Source organism: Miniopterus natalensis, chromosome 4 (assembly GCF_054644295.1).
Source record: "Miniopterus natalensis isolate mMinNat1 chromosome 4, mMinNat1.hap1, whole genome shotgun sequence".
In the NCBI taxonomy this organism is placed as follows: domain Eukaryota; kingdom Metazoa; phylum Chordata; class Mammalia; order Chiroptera; family Miniopteridae; genus Miniopterus; species Miniopterus natalensis.
In genome coordinates this window covers 4520963-4535147 of record NC_142084.1, presented here as the reverse complement: position 1 = coordinate 4535147, position 14185 = coordinate 4520963, and the positions used below count along the sequence as shown (strand labels likewise).

The 14185-nt window shown below is 54.0% G+C and overlaps 1 protein-coding gene across 1 annotated transcript in view; it reads right to left on the bottom strand.

The window, feature by feature from the left end:
* Window positions 1–4013: 4013 nt before the first annotated feature.
* UGT8 (UDP glycosyltransferase 8) overlaps window positions 4014–14185 on the bottom strand; it is a 48830-nt gene continuing 38658 nt past the window's right edge. The window contains exons 4-7 of the mRNA XM_087815900.1: window positions 9625–9767; window positions 8405–8481; window positions 6396–6615; window positions 4014–4665 (exon numbers count right to left, since the gene is read on the bottom strand). Coding sequence (XP_087672026.1) covers window positions 4302–4665; window positions 6396–6615; window positions 8405–8481; window positions 9625–9767 — 804 coding nt within the window. The 3' untranslated portion in view covers window positions 4014–4301. The remainder of the gene's footprint in view (window positions 4666–6395; window positions 6616–8404; window positions 8482–9624; window positions 9768–14185) is intronic.

Below are 14185 nucleotides of genomic sequence, written 5' to 3'. Positions count from 1 at the left end.
ATGGGAGGGCGCGACCGGGAGCTGAGGCATTCAGAGCAACCGCACGGCTCCGCGGAAAACCCCCGGGTTGGCCACGCGGGGTGGCTCAGGTGGTCAGAGCGTCGCCCTGTGCACGAGAAAGGGTGTGGGTCCGACCCCAGTTGGGGCACATATGGGGGGCAACCAATCGAAGTTTCTCCCCTCCCTTCCTTGATCTCTAAATTCAAAGGAAAATATCCTTGGGTGAGAATTGAAAATAAAATCTCCTCATTTCTTGTACTAACTAGACATATTTCAGTAATCTTGGGGACTGTGAATTCACTCTCAAACTACGTCTTATTTACCCACGAGGGAAGAGTGCGACTCATATAATATTTTAGTGCCTTTGGTTTTCACAGTTGGGCAGGAAGACCATCCTTACTACATCCCCTGCCCCAACTCGCAACCCAAATACCTGAGCACTTAGGAATTTGTAGTTTTGCAGAATTAGTGAAACATGACGACACGAATACTTTAAATGTATGCATTTCTAAGGCATTTCTAATGTTGGAAAAATGTTTTTGTCGGTAAAAATTTTCACTAGCATTTTTTGCATGAAATACATGTCTTTAAAAGTTGGCCACTCCCTCTCCTTTCCTCTCTGAAATCAATAAAGATATATTAAAAAAAAAAAAAAAGTTGGCCAAAGATCTTTCTACCATAGAAGTATGAGGGTAAGAAACTGTTTAATGCGTGTTTTGGAGAATTTTCACTAACTGAACTCATGTAATTCTCACACTGCCATATAAAAGTTTTGTTTCAATGGTTTTTCATTATACCAATTGCAAATACGTATCATCCTATGTGACTTTATATTTACAAACTGGCTGAGTTACTTAAAAAAATAAAAACAAGTTATAGTTCAATAATAAAACAGATCACTGAATTATCCCAAGGTGGTTTTATCGCCTTAGTTTGGTCCCCCATTTTCAAATGTTTTAGTAGCATCTTGGGGTTTGGTGAGTGGCAGGGCTTTGGAGAGAGAAGACAGAAACGAATGGGTGACCTCCTGCACCTAAGACGCTCCCAGCTGAGAAGATTCCACACATGGGTGGTGAATGAAGAATAAAGCTTTTTAAACAACTTTCAAAACCCGAAAGCACAGAAATATGGAAGAGGTCAGGCGACTCAGTGCGTCCAGGACTCGACCGCAAATCTGAGAGTTTCTGTGAGTGTGTGTGGGAATGTGAGTGTGCACGTGTGGATGTGTGTTTCTGTATGTGGGGGGTATGTGTGTGTTAGTGTAAGTGTGTGTGTTTCTGCATGAGTGTGATTGTGAGTGTTAGTGTTGGTGTGTGTATATGTGTACACACAAGCCTGGGGGTAATCACTGCACAAATAAGAAATCAAAACCTAAAGATCAATAAATACTGGATCTGGCCTCAAAGTCAGGACCTCAAACGACAGGAGCTTGACTTCCATGTGACTCACAGAATGAGGCTCCCAGGACCGTCCAGATGGAGCAATTAGCACCCTGGGGTCCGACTACAGACATCTGCCAACGAGCGGCCGTGAGCAGGGGCCCCTGGGCACGGCCGGGCTTCCACAGCCCCCGCCTGGTGCCGGCACCTCACACGGCCCTGCTGTCCAGTGGACGCCGCCCGGCAATTCCCCGATCCCAGCGGATAAAAAAATTCCTTCCTCAGTCCACTCCAGGTGTGCATGTCAAACAAGGCCCTTCCGTTTATAAACACAAAGGCCACAGTGGCTTCACAACGAACTGGCCTTCTTTCCTGTTAACTCCAGTGTGTGCTCTGTGCCCCAGGACACCTGATGAGACACCTAGTCTGACTGATGGCCGCGCAAAGCAGGCAGCTGGGCTCTGGGCAGGGCCAGACTCTGCTGGGATCCGAGCACAGACCTTGCAGAAGCAGGAGATGAAGGAGAAGGGGTGGGCAGGCAGGTGTCCCATCCCATGAATAGAGTCCTGAGGTCCAGTGTGGAGGGGCACCACCCAGGCTCAGGTGTAAATGCTGGTGGGTGACGCGCAGCGCAGATTCCTGAGTTACACCCAGGCCTGAGCCGATACCCCAGAGATCATCCCAGAAAATGGTCGCTGAAGCCCCAGCATCTGAGGCCCAAGTTGTAACAGGGCCTCTACTCTCGAGAGAACCTCTAATTTCTTCAGCCTCAGTCCTGACCCACTGCAGTCCCAACATCGCTCCCCTCGGGCCCGACAGCCAAGCTCTGCCCTCGTCTCCGAGGGCAAGGGCCCCAGCGTCTTGGTCTCCTTAGGTGTGATCATGAGCAGCATGGAAATATCTGCACAGGCTCTTTTTTAAGACAAATGAATAAAAACGTTCTTGAAAACTCTCCTTTATTAGAGAATCTAGCTAACAATAAGCTGACTAGAAAAATACAGCAACGCTCAGCCAGGGGCTTCACTTGACATTCTGAGTTGGGGACGAGTCTGAGACCCACGGTGACACACTCGTATGGTAAGTAGATCCCTGTCTGGTAATAAACACCCCGCACGTAACAAACACGCCATGTCACACTTACACACAGAAACGTGGGACACCTGTCTCAGAAACACGTTCATAACGGACAAGCACACTGCTGTGAAATAAAACCTGAACAAAGTTGTATTCCAACAACACTGGTCTATTTTAAATCACGTTTATTGTTTAAGTTTTGTCACAGTGGAGATTTTGCTTAATCATCCAGTGGGTGCTACTGACAACTCCATCCAATCCCAAAACCGCAGAGTCGGGGCCTCATACACTCGGCGTCCGGCCACCACCCACCGCTCACGGCCTGGGCTCCGTCCCTTTCTGCCGCAGCATCACGGTAAGATTGTGACACTGTACGGCTCGTAGGCCCGTAAGTGTAACACCGTTTCTTCAAGTATTCGGAGAGCGTGCGTGTCTGCGCTCTAGGTTAGGACACTGATGATTCTAGCGCACCCCGGCTCCTGGTGGGGGCAGGAAGTCGCGTGTCATAGTGTACGCGGAGGCCAAAGGCGGTAGGAATTTTCACGGCTCTTCCCATGTGAGTGAACGTCATTGGGTAACTGGTGTGTTTCTACTCTCAGCTGCAGACACGGGTGTCTCAGGATCAATAAATAAAGCTCACCTCACAGAAGTGCAGGTGCTCAGTAAACAGAATGACCTGAAATAACTCAGAGGTGCCAACGGGGGTGCTGGGCCAGGAGGTCATGACGTCACTGTCACTGTCACGTGCCCCGTCGGACACAGTGGCCAGACTCACTGCTGGGGCAGGGCGCAGAGAGAGGGAACAGGAACTCATTTTACTCGGTTTCTAAAACAGTGCGAATCCTCTGTCACGTCTGCATATCATGTCAGGTCTGAATGAAGCGGACCGGACAGAGCAGGGACCAGGACAGAGACCGACGCGTCCCCTGGACCAGAATTTCGCGTTGGCACCTCCGTAGCATAGATTGTGTGGCCCAGACAAGAGGGGTGACAAGCATGGTTTTTAAAGTTAAAACTGGGGAGGCGTAACACCTGGACATTCCACAACGACGCTGCGGAGAAGCATCGTTACAGAGCAGTCAGGTAACGGGCTACGCAGCCGCGGAGCCGCCGGCGTAGCTGGTCGCGGACTGTAACAAAAGCTGCAGCTCGGCCGCTGCGTCTGTTACACACAACGTGACTATGAAAATGAAACAGAAAAAACTATAAAATTCTTCCAGAGCCAATTATTGGTTGGGAAAACAAACAAAATGTGACAACCAACTGATGCATTTACTTAACTGTATGATTTTCCTCCAGAAGCATCCACAGTCCATAAGAAAAGGAAGACAAAAAACAAACAAAAAACTGAAACAAAAAACGTAAGAGTACAAAACCCAGTGCTCCTGCCTTTCATTTTCTCCCTGGTCGGTGTTCAGCTCTGAGGGGAAGTGTTGTTCTGCGCAGTGTCCTGAGTTTCACACGGGAGACTCTGGAAGAGAAGCATCGGCTCCTGACCGCCCATCTCACCCTTCGCAAACGGCACAGCAGCCAGGCCACGCTCCTCTCGGGGCCCGCGCACACGCGCGAGGAGACCACCCGGCCTGCGACGGGGCGTGCGCCAAGCTTTGGAACGAAGGCTGACACGGGCACTGAGCCGATTTAAATAATTAAGGCTTCTAACAGGTCCAGCGCCAAACTCGACATGGGTGTTGGAATAAAATACGTTTGCACGTTAGGTTTGTGCTTTCGCAGCCACCTAACCCACAGGGTCTCGTTAGTAATCGGAGGAGGGGTTAGAACCGCTCGCTGACGCGGCTCGGGGGTTAGGCTAGGGCAGCAGCGACCGCGGGGCACGGGGCCGCGGGCTCACTTCGCCTTCTTGTCGAGCGCGACCTGGCCGTTCCTCTGGCACCTGCCGTTCAGGACCCCGTTGTGGGGGTACCCGTTCACCACGCTGGGCCTGTGTCTGGACCAGCAGCGCCGGGCCTGCCTGCGGACCAGTGACGTGGCCCAGGACAGGAGGACACAGAGCAGGGCGCTGGCCAGCAAGAGGACGGCGGCCACATCCAGGAGGAAGTACTGCCAGAAGGACAGCTGGTAGACGGTGGCCCGCAGGTGGTGGGCGCCGCGGTGGCGCAGGATGTACTCTATCCAGTACACGGTCCGCTCCACGGGGTGCTCGGGCTGGTCCCTGTGGATCTCGGACAGCTGCTGGGCCCTGCGACGGTAGCTGTGGGCGAGGAACACAGAGTGAAAACCAGCGGGCACGCGCGCACTGCGCTCAGGGCTTGGAGCACGTTATCTCATGTGGACCCAGCGGGGTACGCTGTCAGCAGGCGAGGAACAGGGACCCAGAGGGCCCTGATCACGGTCACAGAGCTGGCTGCACATGCAGCGTTTCGGACCGCAAATCTCTGTCCCCACACCAGGCACACCCCAGGCACACCCCTTGCGTTAGGTTTTACTGAACAGAAAGTGCCTCCTGTTGAAAGTCAATACCACAGGCTGTGGAGTAAGGATTAACTGCCCACCCTTCTCCGCCGCCTGCTTAAAATAATAAAACCTCCAGATGCAAAAGACTTCCTCCCAAAGAACAGATCACAGCTTGTGAAATCCATCCGACTACCTGAGAGACGTGAGGTGCCGAGGACCTCCTGACAGTGTAAGACGTTCCCATACGTCCTCAGCAACACCGGTGACGGCGGGGACCCTGCACCGAGTGCCCGGCACGGTGCGCTGAAGCACGTCAGCCCTGAACGAGGCCTGCCTGTCGGGCTGGAGCACTGTCACACACGACCTCCGCAGAGACGGAGGCCCTGGGCATCGCCGTCCCACACTGAATAAGGCACCTTCTGCCCTGAATGCACAGAGCCTCGTCTCACTTGCATACTTTGTAGAACGGCATACACTTGCTCACTGCACAAGATGAGAACACTCTGAGACCACCCTGGCCGGTGGCTCGGTGGGCTGGGGCCCTACGTGGACCAAAAAGGGTAAGGCTCAGCTCCCAGCCAGGGCCCACCGACTGACGTCTCTCTCCCCCTCTCGCTTCCGCTCTCTCCAAAACCACTAAGCATGTCCTCAGATGAGGGAAACGAGAATGCTCTGACATCAAGCGCTTCGAATACTAGGAGCCTGCCCTGGGTTTCACAGTGCGACCTCAGCCAGGTCTCAGACGTGGCCCTGCTTTGCGCCATGGGGCACAGCGACTGTGGCCGGGGGGGACCACCTCAGCAGCTCTGGAGGGGCCCAGACGCTGCTACAGGCCGCCTTGTACAACCTGCCTCAGAGCCTGTCTGGTCCCTGCCATTTCCCATCAGAACATCACATTTGCAAAAAACAGACTTGGAAAGAAGCGCGGCAGAATGGGCAAAGGGGTCCCCTTCTTGGGCACCCCTGGTCACCTGTGCTCCAAGCACCAGAGCTGTGACCAAGGCGCTGGGTCCCCCCTACCCCCCGAGCCCACAGGTGGCAGCCAGCAGCCTTTCACATGAAAGAATCTTTCCTGTGGGCTGGTCCTCAGAGGTGTCCGTGGTCACTACACAGGGGGAGCAGAACATGCACACTCCTCCCTGTCAGTGTCACTTGAGGCACAAGGTCAATGGCGTGTCCTTAGAAACAGGGCCACTGTGTTGTCACCATACAGCCTGCTCGCCACCAAGACTCAGCTGTGAGCACAGCCAACTCAACACACACCAGAGCTTTCAAAACGAGACAGAGATTCTGATGAGCCCGACTGAGGGGTGCCCGGTGCCACCTGGTTACTGTGAGTGCCACAGTGAGAGCAGGACGAAGGCCTGACCCACGGCGGGGACCCCGGCGACTCCCCTGCAGATCCTCCCCCACAGAATGTGGACACATGGGGCTACTTTCATTTCCCAACTCAGAAACCTGCACAAGGTGCTGTGCACTGGCGTCTGCAGCTGCTGGGGTGTCTCCTGTCCCCTGCTGGAAGCTCACCTCGGGTCGTTGATCACCTTCACCAGGGCCGCGTGCAGCTCTGCCTCCGTGACCGTCTTCCACTCCAGCAGGATCCCCATGCCTTTGGCTTGCACCCGGGTCATCGTGTCATAATGGTCCCCGAAGAGGGGGATGCCCACCACCGGGACACCGTGGTACATGGTCTCAAAGATGCTGTTTAGGCCTCCATGGCTCAGGAAGGCCCTGATGTGGGGGTGCCCTGGGGGAGCAGCAGACAGAGAGCTCACAACCTGTCACTCAGGCAGAGGTTCTCAGAAACACCCGAGGTGTGGACACCAGTCATGATCCATAATCACCTGATTTGCATATGTCAACTAAAAGCCAGTTTGTTGGGTGATTCCTTCCCTTTATTTACAACTCCTGGGGGGTCCTTAATACCTCCAAAGATGGCCAATGATGTCTTTTTATTTATTTTTACAGTATCATTATGAACACACAAATTTTAACGTATTTGATTACTTTTTAAGGCCATCACAGTTATAGAGGCCATTTTTAAGCAGCCAAGATTTATAGCTGAGAATTTTATTACAACTTTCTCTCAAACACAAATATGAACTGACCACCAACATCTACTGAAACACCCAGTAATTAAGAGGAGGCCAATGGGAGCAAGAAACAGAAGCACAGTGACCCCGAGCAGACGCTGTCCCTGCTGCTCCAATGCTGCCCACACCACCGTCAGACCGTCCCGTCCGTGAGAACCTGTGGAAGTGGGGGTGGTCCCAGGTGCACAGGAGCACTGCTCATCCCAGGACGCTGCTGACCCTCCACGGTATCTGCCACTCGGTGTGACGTCAGCACCCACCACACTGAGTGACATCAGCATCCCCCACACTGAGTCACATCAGCTTCCAACTCACCGAGTCACGTCAGCATCATCAGCACTTGCCACACTGAGTGACGTCAGCACTGGACGGCTGACCCCAGCCGTCACATCAGCATCTGCGTTCACTGCTGAGGTGTCCAAACAAGGGACAGACACTGACGAAAACAAACCATAGCAGATGGGACACCAGGTAACACATGGCTGTCATGGGGATAAAAGCAGGAACTGACCAGAATCAATGCGGTGTTTCAATCCCCACAGGTCCTGTGAGCAGCCAGGCTCCACGAGGGGGGTGGACAGACAGGCCCCGAAGCCCCCAAACCTGCATCTTCTGAAGACACCCAGGCACACGGACCTGTGGGCCTCGGCCTCGAGGGGCCCCAGGCCTCACTGGACCAATGTCCGGCGGGGGTCACGCAGGTTCTGACCCTCGCCCACAGGTGGCTTCTCTCAGCCAACACCAGGACCTGCCCTCCCAGTGGACCCAAACTGTCTCCTTGAAGGGAGCGTCACTGTCACCACCAGGCCCAGCCATAAGAGAGCTGGGAACAGAGGGCAAAGACACCCTGGGTCCACTGCTCGCCCTGGAGCACCCTCTGACCACAGCCAGAAATAAAGTGTTTCAAAAATGCCTGGTGATTTAGGCAGAAATTTTGGCAGATAATCCAAATAAAGTTAAAATAAACGGTCTGCTTCCTTGGCCCTCTGCTTGTCTTTGGTTTCAAACAAATGAATAACTTTCAATTTCCCTGTGTAATAAAACTGTGACACAAATCTACATTTTCACTGATTTAATTTACTACTTTAGGCAATTAGCCTAATTAGGTGTAACTTCACTCCCTGCTAATTTACACAGTTCCATAAGTATGTGGTTATATTAAGATATTTTCCAGAAAAATCAAAACTGGTCACTGGTCTAAAAATTTTCATTTATAGGCCCTAATGATTATACTTTTTATTTTCCCACAAATAAAGATCTGACTTGATGTGAAATCTAACAGCTGAGACACCAGATGACTTCACGGCTGTCTCATACACTGCACACATGACACATGTATCAGCCCCAAGCTGAAGGCAGAGTGTGCACACCAGCGTCGGAGCCTGGTCACGGTCACCCGTGCACATCAGCCCGAGCCTGTGTGGGGTGGGGCGGGCCACTCACCCAGCAGGTCGTTCTGCGGCAGCCACTCCAGGAGCTTCGTGTTGTTCCCCAGGTTCCTCGGTTTGGCTCCAGAAAACCTACACATGCAGCAGACAAGGAGCCTCTCAGAAACCACTGCACTCTGCAGACTCCGGTTACGGTGTTAGGTTTAAAATAAGAGTCACATCATCTTCCGCTGACACCCTTTAACAAGGAACCATCCCTCTTTCACCACAGCAGAAGTCTGGCAAGTTTCTTTATCACATGTTCACTGACTGGGGGACAAACAGGCCGCTTGGTTATACTGAAGCCCACCTCCCTCTGCTCTTCTCACCTATCCAGAGGCGGAGAGAGCACCACATGAACCTGTGCTAGGGACTCATCCCACCAGAGCCAGAAGGTGAACTAGAGGGATCCAGAGGCCAGCGGCAGGCAGCCACCAGCTCCATCCTGGACACGGGCCTCCGGGAGGCGAGGAGGAGAGGAGAGCGCGCGGTCCTCCCACTCGGCCGGGGGCAGGGTTCAGGGGAAGGCCGTGCCTGGCTGGGTCCTGCCTCGATCTTTGAAAGGTGAAACTTTGAGGTTTACTGGACAGAAACTGTCCTAAACAAAGCAGGGGGCACTTTCCAGGGAAGCCTAACAGAAAACCCCACAGGACGGGGTCCGAAGGGTCAACCCGAATCCCTTCCCCATCGGCCAGGAGAAGCTGTCAGAGGACACGCTCATCAGCAGAGCTCCTCAGAGCCCGCGCAGGGCCTCAGTTCCCAGCTGTGCCGCTCAGGCCCGAGGGTGGTGGCACCGCCCAGCAAGCACACTGCAGGAACGCCCAGGGTCGGTGCTCTCGGGCAGACACCGGCAGCGCCTGCAGGACGCAGGGCCGCCTGTGGGCCTGCTTACCCAGCGGCCTGGCACTGGCATGCTGCTGTGCTCTAAAGGTCCGGTTTCAAGTGGGACCCGAAAGGCCCCGTGCAATATTTCACCCACGTATCATTCATCCACTGTCCCCCATGCCAGCCCTGATCTGAAGGCGCAGAAAAATGGAAATAAAGGACAGACAGACAAGTGGGGCCACCATCCCGCAGACTACGTGTCCCTACTTGCAGACTCACACATTCAAGCCTAGATCTCGCTACCCGAGACACACAATGCAGAGCCCAGGCTCCGCTGCGCCTGCCGGAGCCTCTGTGGGGCTCACAGACCTGTGGGCAGAGCGGGGGGAAGTAGCTGTGAGGACACTGTACCTCCAAATCACCTTCTGGGGCAGCCTCCCCAGAGCCCCAGCCAGCTTGTGAGCGATGTCCTCTGACAGGTACTTGACGCCAGCCCCAAAGGACACGAGAACAAAGCCGTGTTCGCTGGACCCGTTCACCCAGCTCTGCAGGTCCTGTGAATGTGACAAACTGCTCATCAGTGCCCCCTGCCCAGGGGTGAACATGCCTCCAGGTGAGGTTCTCAAACAATGAGAGAGTAAAGGCAAGAACTCAAGTTTTCCTCTAAATAACTGCTTTTGCTTAAAATACTTCCTCTGATAATGGAAGGAAGAAGGGCAGGTAGTAACTTTGGTAAAAGCAACAGATAGGCACACCCCACCCACGACAGCAAGCACCAGGCAGTTTGGGGCCATGCTGTGCCCACGAGCTGGCCGTTCGCCCAGTGCCAGGGCAGAGTGATTTACTGTTATTGTATTTGCAGGACAGCCTCTTACCACGCCCCACTCTGGGCTGTCAGGGGTTCCCACGTGGCACGTTTCTAAGAATGTGTCTTTCCTTACAGTCAGTGCATTTACAAGTGGGGCATGTTCCCTCCGTGTGCCCTGGACAAGTGTGCACATACGTGGAGCACACGCACGGAGATACCACACTCCTTCCTGAGGAGGGCCTGCCAGACGGAGCAGGGCATCCGGGCTCCGCAGGGCTTCACCTGCCACCCCAGACCCAAACCCACAGCTCCTCTCAGGCTGTGCCTGTTGCTGGCTGGGGAGAAAGTGGTCACAATCCTGGATCATGGCTCCATTCCATTCAGTCATGTAGACGCTTACCTTTACCTGGCTATAAAGTGACTTTTATACATGGCTTCTGAAAAGACAAGCTCACTATAAAAATAACCATTTATCTCCCTTCAGGATTAAGCAGGTCACATCTGAGGTCATTTGTGGGAAAAGGCCCAGCAGTGAGGAGACGTGGGTCACACACGTATGGTAGGAAGTCAAATGCTGTTGTGCACGTGTCTGCTCGTTCCTATGAAGGGGACCTGGATACACGTGACATGTTTCCAGTCCCACCAGCAATTACACACCAGATGCCTGACTCAGGCACGGGGACAGTGAGGAGACAAGAGGTGCGTGGTCCCCCCACCCCGGGATGCCTTCAGGATGAGCCGGGCAGCCTGGCCCAGGAGACGGAGCCAGAGTGAGACTGGAGCAGCCACTCCCGACACGAACACCTTTCCTTAATGCTAGGTGACATCTGACAGGATGGATTCTGAGAAATGGGGGACAGGGGAAAATACTGAAGGCACGGGTCCTGGTGGGAACCCAGCTCGGACCTGCTGAGTGATGCCCTCAGGCCACTGGCCAGGTGCCCCAAAACCCAGCTTTCTCTTCTCCAAAGTGCTAGCTGCACCTCCCAGGCACCTCGGGAGGTCAGGTGAGGTCCAATGTCTGAAAGTGCTTTGTCACATGGAGTCACCCTAAGTTTCCCTGGACAGCATCGCACAAGCAGTATGACTGTGGCCTAAACTGATGGCCACACTGAGGAAAGGAGAAACACAGTCGTCTGGGCTGCACTCTGCTCACTGCGTTTCAGGTTCTTCTGAACAGAGCTCACTCAACACACAAACGAGGAGCAGTACAGACGATGTCTGCATCCAGCGTCCACACACCCAGCAGCAGCCTCTCAGAACAGTCAGTGATTTCCAAGGTTATCCCAAGGGTTAGGCCAAGCCGACCGCAGGAGCACAGGGGTCATCGTCAAGGCGGTGGTTCTACTCAACACTCAGGGGAAGCCTGGTCCCCACTGCGCCCCAGGAGAAGACGGGCAGGCCTGGGGGGGGGATTCATCCCCACTGAGGTCCTACGGCACCTCTGTCCTTTCTCATAGGCCTCTAAGTTTTGCCGTTACTGTTACAATGAAAAAAGGTAAGCAAGCAAAATTTGAAACTTTGGCTTGAAGGGACTTAAGTTTTCAAGGTTCTTAAGGCCTTCTGGAAATTGCACAGTCGGGGTGTCCCAAGGAAGTGACCAGAGCCGCAAGGTACTGAGGGAAGCAGTGTGGGACGTAACTGCTGGGCAGGAAAAGCTGAGAATCTCACCATAAAAGGAAAATCCATCCAAAAGATGGCACCAAAATCTTTCTCAGGTTACAGAAGAATCAGAGGTTGGAAGGATCTGAGCTTATCTGCTAAAGAATGTGAATGGGGGGACAGGAAAGGGCCCCGTCCTCAGCTCACCTGCCATCCCCTCAGCTACTGTTCACGGTTCTGCTGAGACAGGGCCTGAGGATGGCTCTCCAGGAGGGTCCCAGCACCCAGGAGTTTCAGGCCCACTCGCTGACTCTGCCGAGCACCCGCTGTCTACCCCCCCAGGCACTGGGCAAACAAAGGAAAAGTGAACAGGATCCCCATCCTCAGTGTCCACTCTCAACAACGTGGCCATAGCTCCCCTGGTAGCTGACCTCCTGTCGGGGCTGACACCTGTCCACTTCTCATTGCTCCACAGCCGGGCTGCCCGGCTCCTCCTCACCCCACGGTCACTTACCAAGCCCGGCCCAGACCCTCCCCTGCCCACCCCGAGACAGCCTCTCACAGGACACGCATCATGTGACTGTCGTGTGTGACCTGACACAGGAGACTCTCCTCCTGGCGGTGAAACACTGCAGGTGCTCACTGCTTACGCCTTTTAACAAATCAAGGAGCCGATAGTAATGGACATCCTCATAAAGGTAACACATGCACTGCTTTATTGTTTCATTCCGTTAACTAGGTAAACAAAACTGTCTTTACCCTAGAATTTGAGCTACTGGAGAACACTGGGCATTTCAAAGAAATGTCTCATTTTTAAACTTCAGTCTAGCTGCTAAACCTTGGGGCTGCCTAGAGGAAACAGAGGTAGGCCTGCCAGCCCTGCCCGCCTCCTCCCCTCCAGGGAAACAAAACAGACACTCTCTGTGACCACTGTGACCACGTCGATGCTATAGCAGGCCAAGCCCACGTCTGGGGACGGACATGAGGCCATGCAGGAGGCGCCCATGGGACATTATAAGTGCTGGAGGAAGTCAGTGAGGGGTGGGGATGGGTCCAGCTCATGTCCTGTTTCCTGCTGGGAGTCGTCCCATAATTAACCAAGAGAAGAAACGTTACAGAGAAGCAGGTGGGAGGGGAAGACCAAGAGCTTACGTTCAAGCACAATGAATCTGGGACTTCAGGGTACCATCCAAGTGGAACCATCTGGAAAGAGCGGGAAATGTGAGACTGGAGGGAAATCAGGCTGCAGACACAGCTCCGCAGAGCTCTCAGATACATCTAGCGGAAGCATGCCAATGGCTCTTACTACGCCTTTGCCCCAAAGAGCACAGAATGAAGGAAGGACCGCCACTCATGAGGAGGAGAGAAAGAGGCTCCGGGTCCAGAGAGTCCCACAGGATAAACGAGCTACGTGTCTGTCCACAGCACTAACGAGAACATGACCCAGGAGTCAGGATGCTGGGCCCTGCCTGCAGTTCCGGCCCAGGGACCCCGCAAAAGGCCCCACTGGCCCTTTGCGCAATCTGGCTCCTTCAGGGAGAACCCAGAACTGCATCAGGGTCTCAAAATGACCACCACTCGACCTCATCAGATGGCTTCAGGTCCACAGAGCCCCTTCCAAGGCCCCAGGCCACCTCCCACCTTCCAGGAGGGGGCAGCCTTACGTCTGTCTAACCCACCCCACTCCACAGGTGCAGGCGGAGCCCACAGCGACGTCCCAACCCCCACCACACATGGCGCCCAGCCTTGTAACACCTCTGTAACTCCCCATGGTCACTCGGGACAGCTTAGCCCACACAAGTTCACCGACAGATCTGTCTGTGCCGCCCCCGATGAAGACTGAAGGCAAGAGGAACGCTGAACAGCGAACAGCACAGGGAAACCGGAAACCGTTACCCAGGAGCCAGAGTCCACCCTTCACTGTGCGGGGAAGGAGGCAGTCACGTTGTTCCTTTTACAATCTCATTTTATCATAAATCCCAATTACTTGCTCTCTAGAATATTAACGACTCTGCACTCTCTTCACTGGGGGTGCAAATCGAACATTCTAGGAAATCCACTCATTTTTATTCTTAAGTTCAAAACCCCTCCATCAATTTCAGCATTTGGCTCACAAGGTCACTGCAAATTATGTTTTTCCATTTTGAATACTGGGAGGCCAGAAGCAAGCAGACAGGGGTCTGCTTGGGTGAGTGACCCAGAAAATGAGGACCTGGCACACCCTCCCCTATATGTCACCCCTGCAGATGACAGATCCGTCAGGAGCCTGTGACCCAGAGGGGGCGGCAGGGGGCTGGTCCCAGGATGATGGAGGCACCTCAGGGAGCATGTGTCCCAGGGCAGAGCCTCGGCCCAGTGCCGGCCAGACTGGAACCTTCTGGGGCCGACCCGACAGAAAGACACCTCATGGTTCCTCCTGCCAGGACAGGCAGCCTCAGCCCACCAAGGGGATGCGGGGGAGGAGGACCTGGAAGCTGCCTGGGGCTATGTGGTCCCATCTCCCTCACCTGCTCACACAGGGCCACCTCTGTGAACATGGCGGGGTCATCACTCTTCCAACTC